Below are 21,886 nucleotides of genomic sequence, written 5' to 3'. Positions count from 1 at the left end.
CAAATCTCTTCAAGAGTATAAAGAAAGTAAGGGCATTCTTATAAAGGAAATCAGGAGGGCAAAGCGCGGATATGAGATAGCCTTGGCAGATAAGGGCAAGTCTCATCCAAAAAGATTCTAAAAGTACATTAAGAGCAAAAGAGAAACTAGAGAGAAGGGCCCTTAAAGATCAACAAGGTCATCTATGTGTTGAACCTAAGGAGATGGGAGAGATACTAAATGAATGTTTCATGTCAGTTTTTACTGTGGAGAAAGAAATGGAGAAAATTTGGGGAAAACCTCTGATGTTTTGAAAGCAGTTCACATTAGAGAAGAGAAAGTACTGGAGGTCTCAGAAACATAGAAAATAGGAGCAGGAGGAAGCCATTCAACCCTTCCAGCCTGTTCCACCATTCAGCGTGGTCATTGCTGATCGTCCAATTCAATAGCCTAATCCCGCTTTCTCCCATAACCTTTGATCCCATTTGCCCCAAATGCTACATCTACCTGCCTCTTGAATACATTCAATGTTTTGGCATCACCTACCTCCTGTGGTAATAAATTCCACAGGCTCACCACTCTTTGGGTGAAGAAATGTCTCGTCTCCACCCTAAATGGTCCACCCCCGAATCCTCAAACCGTGACCCCTGGCTCTGGATGCACCAACCATCGGGAACATCCTCCCTGCACCTACCCTGTCTAGTCCTGTTAGAATTTTATAAATCTCTGTGACATCCTCCCTCACTCATCTGAACTCCAGCAAAAACAATCCTAACCTAGTCAATCTCTCGACATATGTCAGCCTCGCCATCCCTAGAAGCAGCCTGGTTAACCTTCCCTCGAGAGCAAGAGCATCCTCCCTGAGAAAAGGAGACCAAAATTGCACACAATATTCTAGGTGCGGTCTCACCAAGGCCCTGTATAACTACAACAACACATCCTTGCTCCAGTACTCAAAAACATAGAAAACAAAAGGTAGATAAATCTCCAGGACTGATCAAGTATATATTAGGTTGTTAGGGAAGAAAATACGGGTCTCTAACAGAGAAAAAAATGTATCATTTATAACTACAGGTGATATGCTGGAGGACTGGAGGGTGGCTAATGTTGTGCCTTTATTTAAGAATGGCTGTAAGGAGAAGCCCAGGAACTATAGACCTGTGAGTCTGACATCAGTGGTAGGTAGGTTGTTGGAGAAGAATCTGAAAGATAGGTTTTACATGCAATTGGAGAGGCAAGTATTGATTAGGGATAGACAGCATAGCTTTGTGTGTGAAAGTTATGTCTCACAAACTTGAGTTTTGTGAAGAAGTAACCAAAAGGATGAATGAGGGTAGAGCTGTAGACATTGTTTACATGGACTTTAATAAAGTCTCTAATAAGGTTCTGCAAGGTTGACTAATTTGTAATGTTAGTTCACATGAGATTCGGGGGAGCTTGGCAATTAGTTAGAAAATTAGCTTGACAGCAGGTGAAAAGGTTGGTGCTGGCGGAGGGTTGTTTTCTGTGACCAGCGGTGTCCCACAGGGATTGGTACTGGGTCCACTTTTGTTTGACATTTATATATCAATTTGGATGAGAATATAGCAGGCATGGTTCATAAATTTGTGGATGACACCAAAGTTGGTGAAGAATACTATCTAAGATTACATAGAGATCTTGATTGATTGAGTCAATGGGTTGATGGAGTTTAATTTTGGATAAATTGGATTTTGGTAATACAATCAAGGACAGGACCTAGGAGAAAGTGAGGACTGCAGATGCTGGCGATCAGAGTCGAAAAGCGCGGCACTGGAAAAGCACAGCCTGGTCTGGCAGCATCTGTGGAGCAGGAGAGTTGATGTTTTGAGAATGAGCTCTTCACCCAAAAGACAGGACTTATACAATTAATGGCTGCGCTATGGGTTGTGTTGTAGAACAAACAGACCTAGGAGTTCAGGTACATAATTCTTTGAAATATGCGTCACAGGTAGAGTGGTTACGAAGGCATTTCACACGTTCCTTCATTACCCAGACTGTTTAGTATAAAGAGTCGTGACATTATGTTGAGGTTAAAAAGGACATTGGTGAGGCCTCTTTTGGAATGCTGTGTGTGTAATTGTTTGCCCTGTTATAGAAGGGATATTATTAAACTGGAGAGGGTTCAGAAAATATTTACCAGGATGTTGCTGGGAATGGAGGGTTTAAGATATAAAAAAAGAATGGAGATCTGGGACTTTTTTTTAAACTGGAGCATATGAGGTTGAGGGGTTACATTACCAAGGTTTATAAAATCACGAGGGGCATAGGTAAGGTGAATAGAAAGGGGCTTCTTCCCCCTCAGGTGGTGGAGTTCAAAAATAGGGGACATATTTTTAAGGTGAGAGGAGAAAGATTTAAAACGGACATGAGGGGCAACATTTGTTTTTTTAAACGGAGAGTGGTTTGTGTGTAGAATGACCTGCCAGAGGAAGTGATAGCCGCAGGTACAGTTACAATGTTTAAAAGACATTTGGATAAGTATGTGAATAGGAAAGGTTTGGAAGGATACAGGCCAAAAACAGGCAGATGGGACTAGTTTAGTTTGGGAACACAGTCAGCGTGGACTGTTTCCATGCTGTATGATTTGATGACTCTAAATGCTAAGTGGAAAACCCATCTCAGCCTTTTTCAGAGGTTCCCAGAATCACAGGTGATCGTCTCTAGCTAATTCGATTCATTCCATATTATTTCAAAACACAGTTGGAGGCACAAAGGTTACGGGCCTTGACTATACTCCAGCTTATAGCAGCAAAGATGTGTGTTCCAGAACTTGCCCCTCCCCTAACCAAGCTATTCCAATACTGCTACAACATTGTCATCTGCCCATCAGTGGAAATCTGCCCAGGTATGTCCAGTACACTAAAAGCAGGGCAAAACAAAACCAACCAATTTTGGCTCCATCAGTGTATTCTTGATCATCAGTAAAGTAGTGGAAGTGATGGAAGTTCCCATCAACAGTGCGGTCTTTTAGCACCTGCTCAGCAATAATCTGCTCAGGAACACCCAGTTTAGGTTCTGCTCCTGACCTCATTGCAGCCTTGATTCAAACACGGATGAAAGCGTTGAATTCCAGAGGTGAAGTGACTGAGTTTGGCTTCAAGGAGCCTTGGCAAAACTAGAGCCAATAAGAACCAGGAGAGAACTCTCCGTTGGTTGGAGTTATATGTAACACACAGAAAGATGGCTGTGATTGTTGAAGATCAATCATCTCAGCTCCAGGACATCCCATAGGTGTTCCTCAGGAAAGTGTCCTGGGAGAAAGTAAGGACTGCAGATGCTGGAGATCAGAGTCATGAGTGTTGTGCTGGAAAAGCACAGCAGGTCAGGCAGCATCAGAGGAGCTGGAGAATTGATGTTTCGGGCATAAGTTCTTCATAAGCCATTCACCATTCCTGATGAAGGGCTTGTGCCCGGAACGTCAATTCTCCAGCTCCTCTGATGCTGCCTGACCTGCTGTGTTTTTCTAGCACCACTCTCTCAACTCTAGTCTCATTAGGTCCAAACATCTTCAGCTGCTTTATCAATGACCCTCCCTCCTTCATAAGGTTAGATAATCACAATGTTCAGTGCCAGACTTGATTCCTCAGATACTGAACATCCAAATTTACAAATTTGGAGTAAGTAAAACATTCAGCCTCTCAAGCCTGCCCTGTTATTCATTAAGATAATAGCTGATCTATTTTTGAAGCAGACTATAGCCAAATGCATCTAAACCTGAACCTTTTTGGTGGCAAGTAATATTCATGGCACACAAGTGGTACGTGCATCTCAAACAGGAGATGATCTGAACATCACCCCTTGGCATCCAATGGCATTACTATTGTAGGATCTCCAAGAACCAAACAACAACTTGAGAGTTACCATTGACCAGAATCTGAACTGGGCTTGCCATATAAATACAATGGCTAAACAAGCAAGTCAGAGCTTAGAAATACTGTATTGAGTAACTTACCACCTGAATCCCTAAACCTGTCTGCTATCTACAAGGCAAAAGTGAGGAATGCAATGGAACCCCACTCATTTGGATGGGTGTAGTTCCAACAGCACTCAAAAAGCTTGACATCATCCAGAACAAAGCAAGCAATTTGATTGGCTCCACATCCATTCTCTCCCCCATCAGTGCTCAGTCGCAGCAGCAGTGTGGACTACCATCTAGATATGCTGCAGAAATTAACCAGAGATCCTCATACAGCACCTTCCTAATCCACAACCACTTTCATCTCAAAGGACAAGGGGCAATAGGTACCTGGGAAGTCACTCACTATCCTGACTTGGAAATATATTGCCCATTCTTTCAGTGACATTGGGTCAAAATCCTGGAATTTGCTCCCAACCTACACGGACTGCAGTGGTGTAAATCACCACCACCTGAGTTTGGTGGTCGTTAGAGAGGGAATTCCAGAAGGGAGCAGGATATCCACACAGTGGTTGATGTAAAAATTAGGAGAAGGTGAGGACCGCAGATGCTGGGAGAGTCAGAGTCAAATAGTGTGGCACTGGAAACGCACAGATCAGGCAGCGTGCAAGGAGCCGGAGAGGGCTTATGCCCGAAACATTGACTCTCCTGCTCCTCAGATGCTACCTGATCTGCTGCACTTTTCCATTGCCACACTTTGACTTTGATATAAAACTTGCCCAAGGGCTCCCACAGTTTGTTTGATTTAGTCAGTTCACAGAAGTCGCTTGCAATTCTTATATTTGTTTTTTTTTAAAGATGTCCAGTTTTGGTTATTTTCTTGCACGTGCAGATGCATGAGTGCTCTTCAGTTTGAATGTGCTCATGCATGTCAGTGAGTGTGATACTGCGTGCAGCTTTAATGCCAACTCAGAAACCCACAGAAACCGATCAGCAGTTTCACTGAAACAGAGGACTCTCAAACTCAGTATCACATTACCATTTGGTTAAGACTGAAGAGCACTGGATCTGTTCCAGCTCCCTATTTGATGCTGTTCACGTACCCAATTTATAAATGCAGTCTTCTGCCCATTCGCACCATTTCAATGCTATCATGTCTCTCCTTGTCCAATTCACATGACTTATCACTACGTCAACAACTGAATCAGCATGCAACATTGGATCATAATAAATAACTTGCAGCCACTAAACACGCTGCTGGTTACAGCTCAGTTGATATCGGGACACTTGCTACGATAACTGGCCTCATAAGCAATGTTATACTTCACACCCAAGGTAAACAAACCAAGGATCACAATCTATGTTGCCCTTATGAATAACAGCTAGATGCATCACCTCTCCATTACAGTGTGGTGTGGGCGACAATATAATATGATACAAAATGTGCTCCTCTGGTTTCAGTGATATTTATATTTCCCTGGGACATACAACTCTGCTGGGGCCATGGATCCCAGATCATGCAAAACCTTTAAGTAGAATTCCTAGCCAAAAAGAAGTCCATCCTGACATTGTAGCATTCTACTTAAACCAGGAGTGAATTAATATGCAAAGTTAGTACCTTGGCTGACATTGACAACACAAACCCTGCCATAGCACCCTTGCCTACAAGACAGAAGATTAAGAGCTCAAACCCCACCCTAGAACACAAGCATGCCATCTATGTTGGCCCCATTAATGGAGGGCTGTATTGGCAGAAGTGCCATATTGCTGAAATGAAAACTCTACTAGCCCCCTCAGTTGGACAATAAAAATTCTATACTACCACATAAAAGAACGAGAGTGTTTTGGAAACAAAAATCACTCATGGGTTGTGGGTTTCATTTGCTCATCCAGCATTTATTTCTTATCTCTACATGTTCTTAAGATGGTGTGTGTGTGTGTGTGTGTGTGTGTGACAGTTGAAGGAACATCTCACCTCACCTCTGGAATTAAGTTCCTTTGTTCATGTTTGAACCAATTCGTCATGGAGTCAGGAGCTGAAGTGGCCCTGGTCAAACCCAAACTGGGCATCAGTGAGTGGGTTATTGCTGTGCAGGTGCTGTTTTAATACTGATGTGATGACATCTTCCATAACCTTACTGATGTTCGAGAGTAGACTGACAGGGTAATTGGCCAGGTTGGATTTGTCCTGTCTGGGCAATTTTCCACATATCTGGGGACATGTCAATGTTGTAACCGTACTGGAACAACTTGGCCAGGAACACTGCAAGCTCTGAAGCACAAATCTTCAGTGCTATTGCTGGAATATTGTCAGGGTCCACAGCCTTTGCAGTATCCAGGACCTCAAACTGTTTCTTGATATCACATGGAGTGAATCAAATTGGCTGAAGGTATCAGTGATGCAGAGGACCTCTGGAGGAGGCTGCGATGGATCTTGCACTCAACACTTGCATCTGTTGCAAATGCTTCAGCCTCATCTTTTGCACTAATGTGGTGGGCTCGCCCCATCATTGAAGAAAAGGATGCTTTTGCACACTTCTCCTCCAGCGAGTTGTTCGATTGCCCACCACTATTCACAACTGGGTAAGGCAGGACTGCAGAGTTAAGATCCAATCTGTTGGATGTAGGATAATTTAGCTCTATCACTTGCTGCTTATGCTGTTTAGCATGCAAATAGTCCTGTTGTTTGGTAACTACATCGGGTTGATGCCTCATTTTTAGGTACACCTGGTGCTGCTCCTGACGTGCCCTCTTCCACTCTCCATTGAACAAAGGTTAATCCTCTGGCTTAATGGTAATGGTTGAGTGGGGGATATACCAGGTGATGAGAGTGCATAATTCTGTTGCTGTTGATGGCCCACAGTGCCTCATGGATGCCCAGTCTTTAGCTGCTAAATCTGTTTGAAGTCTGTCCCATTGAGCATGATGATAGTGCAGTACAAGATGGAGGTTATTCTCAATGTGAAGGAGAGACTTAATCTCCAAAAGGACTGTGCAGTGGTCACTCTTACCAATACTGGTCATGGATAGAAACATCTACAGCCTGCAGATTGGTCAGGATGAGGTCAAGTATGCTTTTCCCTCTTGTTGGTTCCCTCACCACTTGCCGGTCACCAAGTCCAGAAACTATGTCCTTTAGGACTGGCCCAACTCAATCAGGAGTGATGCTGCCAAACTGTTGTTGGTGACCATTGAAATCCCCTTCCAGAGTGCATTCTGTGCCCTTGCCACCCTTCCAGTTTTGTAGGGACAACTAATTTATCAGAGGGAGGACAATACACGGTAATCAGCAGGAGACTTTCTAACCCATATTGACCTGATACCCATGACATTTCATGGGGTCAGGAGTCGATGTTGAAGAATCCAAGGGCTCAATACTACCTCTCCTGGGTCTGACCTGCCGGAAGGACAGAACATATCCAAGGATAAGAGATGGTGGTGTCTGGGACACCGACTATAAAGGAAAAATTCAGTGAGTATGACTGTATCAGGCTGTTGCTTGACTAGTCTGTGAGACAGCTCTTCCAATTTTGGCACTAGCTCCCAGATGTTAGTAAGGAGGACTTTTCAGGGTTGACAGGGTTGTTTTTACCATTGTTATTTCCGGTGCCTAGGTCAATGCCAGGTGGTCTATTCAGTTTTTTTAAAAAGACTTTTTGTCAGTTGTTACAACTGAGTGGCTTGCTTTCTAATTAAGAGTCAACTAAATTTCTGAGGGTGTAGAGTCACATTTGGTCAGACAGAAATTCCTCCCTGATGGACGCGAGTGATCCAAATGGGCTTTTCCAACAATCAACAATGGCTTCATGGTCATCATTGGACTCCTCATTCCAAACTCTTTTATTGAATTCAAATTCCCCCCTCTGCCAAGGTGGGATTGGAATCCAGATCAAACTACCACCACCACCCCCCATTCCCACCTTCTCAGGGGCTATTGAGGAAGGGGAAAAGGTGTTGGCCAGCCAGTGACAGACACATCCCATGAAAGAATGGAAAAAAACCTAGATCTATGGATTAATAATCCATCTCAGATTCCAGCATCTGCAATTTTTTTTTTGTTTCTGACTAATATCACTGGCACGACAGGCCCAGCAGAGTGCAGCACTCATTGGTATACCCTGCGGGGGAGAGAATTGCCCTTAACATTGATTTTGGACACCAAGATGTTTCATTGTGCCAGAATAGTACCATTAGATTTAGATTACATTACAGTGTGGAAACAGGCCCTTCGGCCCAACAAGTCCACACCGACCCACCGAAGCACAACCCACCCATACCCCTACATTTACCCCTTACCTAACACTATGGGCAATTTAGCATGGCCAATTCACCTAACCTGCACATCTTTGGACTGAGGGAGGAAACCGGAGCACCCGGAGGAAACCCACACAGACACAGGGAGAACGTGCAAACTCCACAAAGTCAGTCGCCTGAGGCGGGAATTGAACCCGGGTCTCTGGCGCTGTGAGGCAGCAGTGCTAACCACTGTGCCACCGTACCATTAAGCCATCACCTCGACTTTAAACTTAATGTTACAAATTTAGACTGATACACTTGGCAAGCTCATGAACACTTTTTGCCACCAATGAAGAAATACATAGTAAAATTCATAAATGTCTCTTCAAACCCAAGGTCCTGCTGGTCATGACAAATGCTTTCCCCTTCAATCATTTGGACAGTACCCCACTGTGTAGTGTCCTACATGGGGAAAATCAATAGCTCCAATCTCCTCTCCAGTCACATACCATACCACGTATTGCCATTCCATGAAAATCCAATGGACCCATTATGACACCTTTAACTGACTGACGTTCAATTCCTATGCAGCCATTCAAGTCCACTATTTGTAACTAAATGCCATTATAATCACATGCCGGGTAACTCATGGCAAAAGGAAAGCTGCAGAAACTTCCCCAGATGATGACGTGGATTTCCTTGATATACAAGTAAAAAATACACCAAGTAATTCACTCTCCTGGTCCCACTCTATAACTCAGGCTACTCCATGGATGTTTGCACTTGGATGAAGTGGGTAAGAAACAACTGTGTGCTACTCAGTTTGCAAAGCCTGTTTTGTACGATGGGTTCTCAACCAAACTATTGTATGTATTCAGCAAATTTAAAATGAAATAAAATGACTGGTTTGGAGTAGACATTGATGTTTACTCACTGACTTTAAATAAAATCTCAATTTGCATAACTGATTGCAAATACTCAAAACCTGTCAAATACAATTGGAGAGTGAAGATAAACAGAAGCTATTTGTAATCATGATCAGATTTTTAAAAGGTTACATTATATATTCTGTAGCAAAAGACCTAGAACAAGACAATGTACATCAAACCACCTGCTGAAGTAGACTGGACCAATAGCATCGAGAGGAAGTGGTATGAATTATAAAAGCACAAACAGGATCCCCCCTCCCCCTTACCCTTCCTCTTTCTTCTTTCCCCACTCACTACAATGAAGCAAAGTTGGACAGATCATTGTGCATGCATGATAGCTCCCACTCAGCAATATTCAGGCAACCACTGCAGTTTTAATCTTCATTCAAAACTGACAGAACAGTCAGTCCTTTGTGAATGATAAAACGTGTTAGAGGTTTTCCAACAGAACTCAGTGCTGTGAAAAGGGGCCAATGTATGATGCCCAGCTTCCATGTGGAGCCATTGCGGAGTCACCCGTTTATCAAAGTCACTCTTCCAGCTACGCTGCAGTCAACGTGGAGGCAACTTAGCTTGGCTAATCCAGTTAACCTGCATATCTTTGTACTGAGAGAGGAAACTGGAGTAGCTAGTGGAAACCCACACAAACACAGGGAGAACGTGCAAACCCCACAGTGTCACCCAAGGCTGGAATTGAACCCCGATCCCTGATGCTGCTGTGAGCAGTGTTGACCACTGTTCTAACGTGATACCCCAAGTCAGCTTACATTTTACCCCATCTCTTCCCCAGCGCTTCTGCTCTCCCCCCCCTCTTTTGAATTTATTCTGCTTCCTTCTCTTGTCCATAAAACTGCATGCATTCAGAATTCCAAATAACCACATGTGTTTATACTGCATCCTTAAGGCAAGATTAGTGGTTTACAAGGATGGCAGCAAGCAGGAGACAAAAACGCATTATTAGAGATGCCCGAAAGGGCCATTCAATTTTTACTGAATTTTTAATGAGACGTAAAGTGATTTTGCCAGTGTGCCAACACTGATCACAGAAGGTTTCCAATATTACAATAGCAGTTACAGGTGGAATTCTAACAGTGGTGCGCCTTTCACAACAGTGTAATCATAACCATGGACAGCCACTCTCATCCCCCTTTCCCCGCATGATTCTAAATGTAAATCAAAGTACTTGCTGCATGCATGGATGACAGTTGTGATTCTACAGTGAAGAAATTTTACATTATCGCCCACCAGGAGCTGCAGCATTGTCAGCTGATATTGGGTTGACAAAGAATTTCTTGGACAAAAATAGGAGGCTGTGCAGCATGATCACTTCACTGCCAAATGCTAGTCCCTCTCTTCTATGGCTGCTTCCCTAGATGACGGTGTCCTTACCAGCCTCCCATGTGGACATGCTGGAATTGAGGCTTCTGCTTTTGACTGGGGAGAACCATCCTCCACTGCATTCTCTCCTCTTAGTCCTAAAGTTGCAGGAATATTGGGTGCATGAGACTCCTAGATGTTCTAGCAGTGGAGTTGAGTGAACAAGACAGACTGCGTTACAGGTTGTGTGTCCACAGATCTCATCCAGAGAAGAGCTGAGCTGTGAGAAGTACAATTTCACACATACAAAAACTACATTGTCTCTCCTTCGCTATCACAGATTCCTAATGACATGCTGGGTGCCCCCTACACAATAAGGACTGCAGCAGTTCAAGAAGACAGCCCATCACCAACTTCTCCAGGGTAAATAGGGATAGGCATTAGTTACTATTACATCTTCAGGGGATGCATTCACAATTCCTGCAACATTGCCAGTGAAACTATAGAACATTTCCCTTGTATGTCAAGCCAGTTTATCCAAAAACCTCTCTTCCTGATCAGACTCACTGCATTGGAAAGTTTCATAAAGTTGCATTTTTTAAATCTCCCTTTTATAAAAGTGCGTGCAAAACCATAGAGATACTATTCTCAAAAGTATTGTATATTTCCTTTCATAATGTATGCCCCTAGTTATAAAACTTAAAAAGATCTTGCATGTCTTCAAAACTACATTACGAACACCCTTTCCACTTTTAAAATTTCAGTCAATGCCAGAATATTTCAGTGCAATGTTGTACAGAGGCTGGCAAGGAGAAGGAATGCTATCTTTCTAGTTAAGCCTTAGGTCAAGATCTGTCTACCTGTTACGCAGCCATGCTTCTGAAGATAAATTTGAACTTCCATTTGCCCACATTAATAAGTAAACTTCCATAGTCAACAGTTAGAAAAGCTGCAAATGGTCATGTTTACCAAAGCTCAAATAAGAATTTGACTGAATCCAGCCAACATATTAAGAACCTGAAACAGCCTTTCAGGCATTGCTGACTGTTGGCCAACAGCTTTTCTGAAGTGCGTGTGCGCTAATGTGCACCAAGGTACTCTATTCTTCAAAAGCCTTTTACCTAAAGGTTTTCTCTGCCCCTTTGCTGCCCCCCACAACACCTCCTTCGCCTCCTGGGTCTTGTTAAAGGAAACCTGAGTTTAATACTGAACACAGTGTCCAGACCCACATTTCTCCACCACTACCGCCAAGTTAGTGGCTATGAGTAGTGAGAGTCAGTAATTTGCTCAGGAATCCATACTTTCACCAACTTGAATTTAAAAAGCACCTTGTTACAGTCAGCCTGTTTATCATAAATCACCGTCACTATGGTTTCCAGTGTTATGAGCAAACAGACTGCTGTTATTGCAGCAATCTTTCATCTACACTGTCACCACAGACTCACCTGGTACTCTGATCATCAGACTTAGTACTCACAACAATCATTATACTCATGTGCAGTACTGAGAAAATCCTGCAATGGCAAAGGTGCCGCCATTTGAATCTCTTCTCAGGCATAAAACACTACTGCACCACCTTGTAGATGACCAGTGCCATTGTTTCCCTGATATCCTGGTCAATCTATATCCCACAATAAATGTCATCAAAAACAAGATACGGTCATTATCACATTAAAAACCAAAAGAACTGCAGGTGCTGTAAATCAGAAACAAAAGGGTTTGAGGAGGGGTCATTGGGCCCGAAACGTTAACTCTGATTTCTCTTTACAACTGTTGCCAGACCTGCTGAGCTTTTCCAGCAACTTCTGGTTTTGTTCATTATTACATTGCCATTTATGGAAATTTGCTGTACAGAAATTGGCTGCCCTATTTCCAGCATTTCAAGCGACAATCCTTTACCGGGACATCATTGGTTGCAAAGCATCTTGGGGTATCCGAGTCATGAAAGTTACGAGCTGACTTCAGTACGAAGAAGTGGATAGTGGGCTATCCAATGGACTGGAGGGAGGCATGGACTAATACTTTAGAGTTACAAGTTCAAATACCATCATTACAGCTGAAGCATGTTTTATTCAATTATAATGATGAATCTTGAATAAAATACCACTCATCAATAATGATCATCATGAAATTACTGGGTTTTCATGAAAAGCCAATGTACTTCAGGGAAAGCAATCTGCTATCCCTACCTGGTCTGCAGATCTACACCAGTGTGGTTGATATTTAACTTTCCTCTGAAATAGCCCAAAGAGCATCTCGGTTGTATCAAATTGCAACAAATAAAAATAACATTGTGGGTGTATCTATACCAGATTGCATGCAGTGGTTTAAGGCAACAGCTCATTACCACAATCTCAAGGCTAATTAGGAGTTGGCAATAAATGTTGGCTTTGGCTGCATTATTCATGTTCCAAGGTCAACTAAATCAACCATTCAGCTTGCTTTGAAATCTGTATTAAGTTCAAATCACTGGTCTTTTTTGTGTAAGTGCACTGGGCACTGAGGAACCAAACGTGAAACTTATTAACCCCGGTAATTTTCCCAAGTAGAACCTACTGATCCTCAAGAGTTATGAAGAGCAGAGCTCAGCACCTGGAATCTTATTTTAATGCATTTCCTCAGAACAACAGGCCACGTTTAACAGGAACTGCAATTGATCAGGCCCACCTGTCATCAGGGACTGCATTTTATGATTTTTTTTCCAGATGGTGGATGCATGACTCACTTCTGTTAGATTCACTGTCAACTTTGCACCAACCTGTTGCATTTTCTCCAAATCCAGGCTTGGCCTGCTGAAGTCTTGGCCCTGTCGGTGCCGTTTGCAGGGTGTCGCCTGGTCAACTGAGGTGCCGACACTGTGCAGTATGATCTGTCCGGATGGCCTCTGGACCAAGGGATGGAGTCTTTTAGGAGGGGTGGCACTGAATGGCACAGGGCTGCTGTGGATATACTTCTGATCGGCTTGTGGTACAGGCTTGAAAGACATGCCACACAAGTCTTTGACCTCTTCATCGCTAGACGACGCACTGTCGCTGTAGCAACTGAGTCTGTTCACCTGCGACCACTTGCGCTTCTCCCCTCCAAATTCTCTGTTGATGCGTTCAAGCTCTTCCTCAGAGCTCTCGCAGTCCAGTGGATCAAATACAGTCCGTACTTTGCAGAGGTGCTCCTGACTTTCACGACATATCGGCGACAATGACGACAGGCGACAATTCCTTTGACTTTCTGCAAAGAGTTGAGAAAACAAGATCCTGTTTCATGAAGCCTTTCATAACTGCATTTTTGGAAAAATAAGCCACACAATGATACAGCACAAACAGAGGCCATTCAGCCCATCATGCCAACCATTGTAGGCGGAGTCATGATTCAGATTTGATATAGACCACATACTTTAATAAAAAAAAGCTTACCACGGCTTGTGAAAAACTCTCAACTAGCTGATTCTCAAAAGGTACCACTACATATTTTCAGGATATTGAGATAATATACTTAGTTTGCTTATAGTAGCAACTGAATAAAAGCTGAAAATTAATTTATTTTAATCAAAACACATCACATTGATTTAAAGTTGAAGTCATTCTATTGCACCAGGATCGAATCCCAGCCAGCAGTGTTGTGGTTCTCTTACTGGACTGGTAATCTGAATTTAATTATCCAGAAACAAGAGTTCAAATAGTAGCTGGGGATTTTACATCAAATGAACCTGAAAACAAAACTAGTCGTCAATAAGTGACCCTGAGGCAGCCAAGATGGTTGCAAAAACTCTCCGGTTTGCCAATGTCCCTCAAGGAAGGAAATCTGCCAGCTTTACCTTGGTCTGGGCTACACATGACTCCAGAATCTCAGCAAGGTCATCGGCTGTTAACTGAAATGGTCCAGTAAGCCACTCACTTATTCAGGTGGCAGGTTACTACCACTATTTCAGGGGCAATTAGGGATGGAAAACATATGCTAGACTTAATAGGGACACTCACATCCCATGAATAAATCATAGGCCAAGATCTCCCACACGCTTCATTCAACATTTGCATTGTTTTGCTCTTCATCTCTCCTACCCAAATTTGGCAACAATTTACTATAGCAGCTCTAGGTCCCTAATCAACACAGAAAATAGGAGCAAGAATAGACCCTTCATCGAGCCAGCTCCACCACTCAATACGATCGTACCCGAGCATTCAAGTCAGTATCCTGTCCCTGGGCTTGCTCCCCTTGCCTTTCAATCCCTTCAGCCCTAAGAACTATATCTAACTCCTTCTTGAAAGGATTCAACGTTTTGGTCTCAACCACTTCCTGCGGTAGAGAATTCCACTGGCTCACCCTCTGATGGTGAAGAAATTTCTCTTCATCTCTGTCCTGAATGGCCCAGCCTATATCCTTCGATTGTAGCCCCTGGTTCCCGACTACTTATCATCAGGGATATTCTTCTTGCATATATACCGAGTCATGTTAGAATTTTATATTTTTCGGAGATCCTCCTCCTCATTCTTCTAAACTCCAGTGAATATTATCTTAACCAATTCAGTTTATCCTCAAATGTCAGTCCTGCCATCCCAGGAATCAGTCTAGTAAACTTTTGTTGCACTCACTCCATAGCCGGAACATCTTTCCTCAGATAAGGAAACTAAAACTGCACACAATACTCTAGGTATGATTTCACCTGTAAAGGTGCAGCAATACATCCCTTCTCCTGTATTTGAATCCTCTCACTATGATGGCCAACATACCACTTGCCTCCTTTGCCACCTGCTGTAAACTTTTTGTGAATCCAGGTTGACTCGATGCAATCCTGTGGGAGAAAGTGAGGACTGCAGATGCTGGAGACCGTCCAACCACATGGGTCAATATGGATTTCACCAGTTTACTCATTTCCCCTCCTCCCACCTTACCCCAGATCCCTTCCAACTTGGCACCACCCTCTTGACTGTCCACCTTCCTTCCCACCTATCCACTCCAACCTACTTTCACCACCCCTGTCCCCACCTACCTAGCACATTCTCAGCCACCTTCCCCCCAGCCCCACCCCCCTTCCTATTTATCTCTCAGTCCCTTTGGCCCACAAACCTCATTCCTGAAGAGGTGCTTATGCTCGAAATGTTGATTATTCTGCTCCTCGGATGTTGCCTGACAGGATGTGCTTTTCCAGCACCACACTCAACTTGTAAAACAGTGACAGGATTGAATCAAGTGCTCAGCTATTAAATCTTTTGTAATGAATTCTAGTATTTTTCCTACTATTGGTTTCAGGTTAACATGTCTATGGTTCCCTGTTTTATCTCCACCTCCTTTTTAAAATAGTGGGATTACATTACCCTCCATCAGAACCTTACAGGGTTTAGAATCTTGGAAGACGATGACCAATATTTCTATTATTTCTAGGCTCACTTCCTTAAGTATTTGGAGATGTGAATTACTGATCCCTATAATCCCATCAATTTCCCCAGTGCCATTTCCTTACTAATACTGATTTTGTTTAGTTCCTCTCTCTCACTAGACCATTGTTTGCCAAACATTTTTGTGATGTTGTTTGTGTCTGCCTTTTCGATGACAGAATCAAAAATATGTATTTAATTAGTCTACCCTGTTATAATGCTTCCATTTCTGATTGTAAGGGACTGACACTTATCTCCACTAACCTTTTTTTCTTCATTTTTCCAAAGAAGCTTTTGCAATCAGTTTTTATGTTCCCTGTAAGTTTATCTCCATTAACTTTTTTTTCCTTTCATTCAATGCTTTTTATCCTCCTTTGTTGAAATCTAAACTGCTTTTGCTGTTTGCTACTCTTTTTAGCCAATTTGTATGCTCTTTCCTTGCACCTAAGACCTATTTTTTCTTGTTGGTCATTGCAGGCCACCTTACCTGTTTTATTTGTACCACACAGGAATGAACAATTGTTGCCGTTCCCTTTATGCACTCTTTAAATATTTTCCATTGCCTACCCACCATCGTCCTTTTAAGTAACATTCACCAATCTATTGTAGCCAGCTCACACCTGATACCATCATAGTTTCCTTTATTTAGAATCAGGATCCTGATCTCAGAGTGACCAACCACTTCACTCACCATCGTAATAAATAATTCTATCTTATTATGGTCACTCTTCCCCAAGGAGCCTCACACAGCTAGATTGCCAATTATTCCTTTCTCATTACAGAATACCCAGTCTGGAAAGACCTGTTCTCTGGTTGGTTTGACCTAGTGATCCAGAAAGCCATCTCATATACCCTCCAGGAATTCCTTCTCTATGGCATGGTTATTCAATGGATTTGCCTAATTTATATGCAGATTTAAGCTGCCCAAAGTCACAGCCGTACTTTTACTGCTTGCAACTCTAATTTCCTATGCAATGCCTTCTCCAATGTTACCACTACAGACCTATGTACAATCCCCATCATTGTTTGCTGCTCCCTTGATGTTTCTAAGCTCTACCCATAGACTCCACTTCACCAGAGCCAATACCCTTCCTGATAGTATTAATTATCTTTAACCAGCAATGCTACCCCATCAACTTTTCCTCTTTGCCCTCCCCAAAACTGAACAACCCTGGATATTCCTTTTCCATTCCTGCTCTCTCTGGTTACTTTCACCACAATTAATTGACAATTTGTTCATACATTGGCAGTCACAGGGTTATTCATTAGCAACAGGAGGGGAGTATGCCGAGCTAGAGTTAATGGAGAAACAGTGAGATGGAGGAAGAGAAGTGTCCTTCTGAAACAAAAAGGAGACTGGAGAAAAGGTTTGGACTCAAAGAAGAAAATTATGACAGCTGAAAGCATAGTCATCAATGGCACAAGGGAGGAAGTGAAGAATGTGCAAGAGGAATGCAGAGATCTCACAGGGTTTGAGGGGTCTCTGAACTGTTCCCCTGTCTTGTGCCATACCATTGAACATCTTCAAGAATGGCCTGGGAACTGACCAGGGAGGGGCTGCAACTTGACAAAAAAAAAAACTTATCGGCAGACACTGGTGGAAACAGTTGAGGAGAAAGTGAGGTCTGCAGATGCTGGAGATCAGAGCTGGAAATGTGTTGCTGGAAAAGCGCAGCAGGTCAGGCAGCATCCAGGGAACAGGAGAATCGACGTTTCGGACATAAGCCCTTCTTCAGCAATGAGGAAAGTTTGTCCAGCAGGCTAAGATAAAAGGTAGGGAGGAGGGACTTGGGGGAGGGGCGTCGGAAATGTGATAGATGGAAAGAGGTCAAGGTGAGGGTGATAGGTCAGACTGGGGTGGGGGCGGAGAGGTCGGGAAGAAGATTGCAGGTCCAGTGGGGTTCTGTCCTGGTGAGGACCAGTGGGGTTCTGTCCTGGTGAGGACCAGTGGGGTTCTGTCCTGGTGAGGACCAGTGGGGTTCTGTCCTGGTGAGGACCAGTGGGGTTCTGTCCTGGTGAGGACCAGTGGGGTTCTGTCCTGGTGAGGACCAGTGGGGTTCTGTCCTGGTGAGGACCAGTGGGGTTCTGTCCTGGTGAGGACCAGTGGGGTTCTGTCCTGGTGAGGACCAGTGGGGTTCTGTCCTGGTGAGGACCAGTGGGGTTCTGTCCTGGTGAGGACCAGTGGGGTTCTGTCCTGGTGAGGACCAGTGGGGTTCTGTCCTGGTGAGGACCAGTGGGGTTCTGTCCTGGTGAGGACCAGTGGGGTTCTGTCCTGGTGAGGACCAGTGGGGTTCTGTCCTGGTGAGGACCAGTGGGGTTCTGTCCTGGTGAGGACCAGTGGGGTTCTGTCCTGGTGGCGGTTGGAGGGGCGGGGTTCAAGGGCGGAGGAGCGGGAAGTGGAAGAGATGCAGTGGAGGGCATCGTCGACCACGTCGGGGGGGAAATTGCGGTCCTTGAAGAAGGAGGCCATCTGGGTTGTGCGTTGGATTGGTGGAAACAGTCCATTGCTAAATTCTACATGATGACTGGAACAAAGGGAGATGATACAGATAAAATAGCCTCAGGCAACAACTATGTATCAATGAAACCTGGGGGTGAGACATGATTTCTCGAAGTAGAAAGAAAACATGCTTAACTAAAATGTAACCTTCGCCCCAATACTGTGAATGGGATCGCCTTGTCATTCCCTAGGTTCCTAAGCAGTTATCTGGTTATAGAAACGCATAGCATCCTCAGTGTCAGGTGAGGTGTGATTCAGTTGCCATTGTCCAAGCACACACTGTATATGAGCTCAAACAGGCCTGTGGTTGGAGTAGTGGGTTGGACAATCAATGGAGGTGGTGTAATGGTGGTCACTCTATTATCAGCTGATAGGATGAAATTGGATGGAATGAAAGAAATGGGAAAAAATTCATCAAGGCTCACACTCAATGACCAGTAAGTCCAAATAGGAAAAGTGTGAAATTATGATGAGTGGGTGGGAAAAGAGAGGCAGGTCACAGACTGAATGAAGACTATAATGCACTCTTCAATGAAATAATGCAATCCTGACTATTTTTCCTCACAATCATTAATTACCTCTCAAGCAAGGTAACAGAGGTTCCACTAGCCCCCATAGAAACAATGAGAACAGAAAGGTTGGAATGCATGGGAACACTCAGTTACAGAGTCATACAGATCTATATCTCAGAAGAAGACCCTTTGGACCATCACACTCACGTTGGTCAAATATAAGGACCTGAATATTCTAATCCCATTTTCAAGCACTTGGTCCATAGTCTTGGTGTCTCAAGTGCATATCTAAATGCTTCTCAAATGTTAGAGGGTCTCTGCCTCTACCACAGAGTTCCAGATTGCCACCACCCTCAGAGTGAAAACATTTTTCTCACACACCCTCTAAACCACCCGCTCCTTACTATAAATCTGTGCCTTCGATCCCTCCCTCAATGGGAAAAGTTTTCTTGTCTATCCTATCTATGCCCCTCATCATTTTAGGCATCTCAATCACCACCCCTCAGTCTTCTCTGTTCTAAAGGATAACAACCTCAGGTTTTCTAATCTTTCTAACTGAAATGCTCAGTCCTGGCAATGTCTTCAAGTCTAAAGCTCCCAAAAACAGCACTTCTTCCCTAATTGAAGTGGATGGGTCTGCAGTCAAAAGACAGCCTAGGTTAGAGCCAAAAGGATGAACAAGTTGCCCACCACATCAATGTTTACATTTGCTTAAAGTCATTTGCTTGACAGTTTACATATTTTAGGTTAAATTGCACCTACATACAATCTATACCAATTTCCTCAAGCATAGTCAACAACATACAGGACAAACCAGTCATTCATTCCTTATTTACCTTGGTCAATCAGTGCCAGTTCTTGATTCTCCCCTTCCGAATCGTCACTGTCATCCTCATTTCTTGGCGAGTAGGATATCTACCGAGACAAGTCAGGAAGATAAAGCAGGTCATTGAAACGAATCAAAGGAGAATTAGGCAATGCAGAGAGTGTTAGGGTTTCCAAGCCACATCAGTCTTTAGAAATATAGAGAGGTAAGATTGGCACCAAGGGTTCAATGAGGGGCTCTGCAGTATTATCAACCCTGTTTGGACACATGTCACTGAATAACCTCCCACTTCCATTACGGATCCCATTAATTGTTTCAGAAGGCCATCCTCAGTTTACCACATTCCCCACCAACTGGATGCAATCAATCTCACCTTGACCTTAATGAGTAAACAGATAAGAACACAGGATGTGATCTTTTCCAGTGCTTCAGTCACTCCAGACTGAATTGAGTTCTCACATGCATATAAATTCACCTACAGACCAAAATGTTTTTTGAAAAGAATACAGACTTTATTTTTGAACCCTACCCTTGTTTAAAAAATCCATTAATGGATCTCCTCCCTGTAAATGATTCAGTCAAATGTACTCCAGTTTCACACTTGCTCGAGAGTGACCTTTGTTATAACCCTCTTGCATATTGATCCTGAAATAGACTGTAAATATGTGAGGGCCAAGTCTAACCTTCACAAAATATGCATCCTACTGTGAACATTTTTTCTTAAACTGACACGAAGATAGTTGCTATCACACACTGAGACACATTTAAGACAGAGGAGTAACAACAGGTAATTCAGTCCAGTCTACTCTGCCATTCGGAGAGATTATGGCTGATGTGATAATACTCAGCTCCACTTTCCTGTCTTTCCTCCATAACCTTCCATTCTTTCACTGACAAAAAAACCATCTAGCAACCTCACTTTTAATATACATAATGATCCAGCCTTTACAGTCTTCTGCACTAAACAATTCCACAGATTTACTAACCTCAGAAGAAATTCAACCTCATCTCTGTCTAAGGGTGTCCACTTAGTCAGAGATTACACCCTTTGGTCGTAGACATTGCCAAAAAGGAAACAACCTTTTAACATCTAACCTGTCAAGTCCCAAAAGAATTTTGCATATTTCAATTAAATTGCCTCTCATTCTTCTAAGTTCCAATGAGTACACAGCAAATCTACTCAAACTCTCCTCATAAGACATTCCTTCCTTACCTTCTCTGGACAGTCTGCAATGCCAATATATCTGTCTTTAGATAACAGGCTGAAAACTGCATACAATATTTCAGTTGTAGTCTGATTATTTCCTTATGTAGTTTTAGCAAGAGCTAACGATTTTATATATTCCCTTTTCTTAGAAATAGAAGTCAACATTACATTTATCTTCCTTATAACCTGAACATGGATGTTAGCTTTTTGTGGTTTATGCACAATGATCCGTGAATCTCTATGTAGTTTTCAGTCGTCTTTCTCCATTTAAATAATATTCAGCTCCTCCATTCTTAATATAGTAAGTAATACTGTAGAGACTCTACCATAGTGTCTCTCTCTACCACTAATCCTCAGACAGATCCAAGACAAGAATTGACATGGTAGGCTGCTCTGAAAGGTCAAATTGCATGGAATCCAGGGAGAGCTCACAATTGGATGCACCATTGGCTTCTTGGTAGGAAGCAGAGGGTAATAATGGAAAGTATGCTTGTCGGATTAGAGGCCTGTGACCAGTGGAATGTCTCAGGGGTCGGTGTTGGGGTCATTCCTGTTTGTTATCGAATGAGTGATTTGGAACAGAATGTACAAGGCATGATTAGTAAGTTTGCAGATGACTCTAAAATAGGTGGTACCATGGACAGTGAAGAAGGTTATCAAAAATTGCAGCAGGACCACATTCAGCTGCAAAAAAGTGGCCTGAGAAATAGGAAATGAAGTTTAATATAGATAAGTGTGGTCTTGTATTTTGAAACGTCTAATAAAGGTAGGAATTTCATGATGATTGGTAGGGCCTTGAAGGAGTGTAGTGGAACAGAGGTACCTTGGCATCCAGGAGCACTGTTCTCTGAAAGTGGAGTCACAGGTAGACAGGGCAGTAAAGAGGGTTTTTGGCCTTGCATTGCTTTTTCATTAAGAAAATATATTGATGTTAAAAACTACAGGAACTTCAGAACGGTTCTGAAGGAGGGTCACTGGATCTGGAACGTTAATGGATTTCTCTTCACAGATGCTGCCAGACGTGCTGAGTCTTTCCAGCAATTTCTGCTTTTGTTTCTGAATATACATAAATTATTCAGGTGTTCGGAAATAATTCCATGTGCTTTTTATCAAATAATGCTTTACTTGACTTAA

The 21,886-nt window shown here is 43.1% G+C and overlaps 1 protein-coding gene across 1 annotated transcript in view; it reads right to left on the bottom strand.

Annotated features, from left to right (window-relative positions):
- si:dkey-16j16.4 overlaps positions 1-21,886 on the bottom strand; it is a 101,301-nt gene that overhangs the window by 69,369 nt on the left and 10,046 nt on the right. The window contains exons 2-3 of the mRNA XM_043687238.1: positions 19,556-19,634; positions 13,064-13,563 (exon numbers count right to left, since the gene is read on the bottom strand). Of these exons, the coding sequence (XP_043543173.1) occupies positions 13,064-13,563; positions 19,556-19,634 (579 nt within the window). The remainder of the gene's footprint in view (positions 1-13,063; positions 13,564-19,555; positions 19,635-21,886) is intronic.

Source organism: Chiloscyllium plagiosum, chromosome 3 (genome assembly GCF_004010195.1).
Source record: "Chiloscyllium plagiosum isolate BGI_BamShark_2017 chromosome 3, ASM401019v2, whole genome shotgun sequence".
NCBI classification, from domain to species: domain Eukaryota; kingdom Metazoa; phylum Chordata; class Chondrichthyes; order Orectolobiformes; family Hemiscylliidae; genus Chiloscyllium; species Chiloscyllium plagiosum.
Note: the sequence above shows the minus strand (reverse complement) of the source record. Positions and strands in the feature narration are given on the sequence as shown.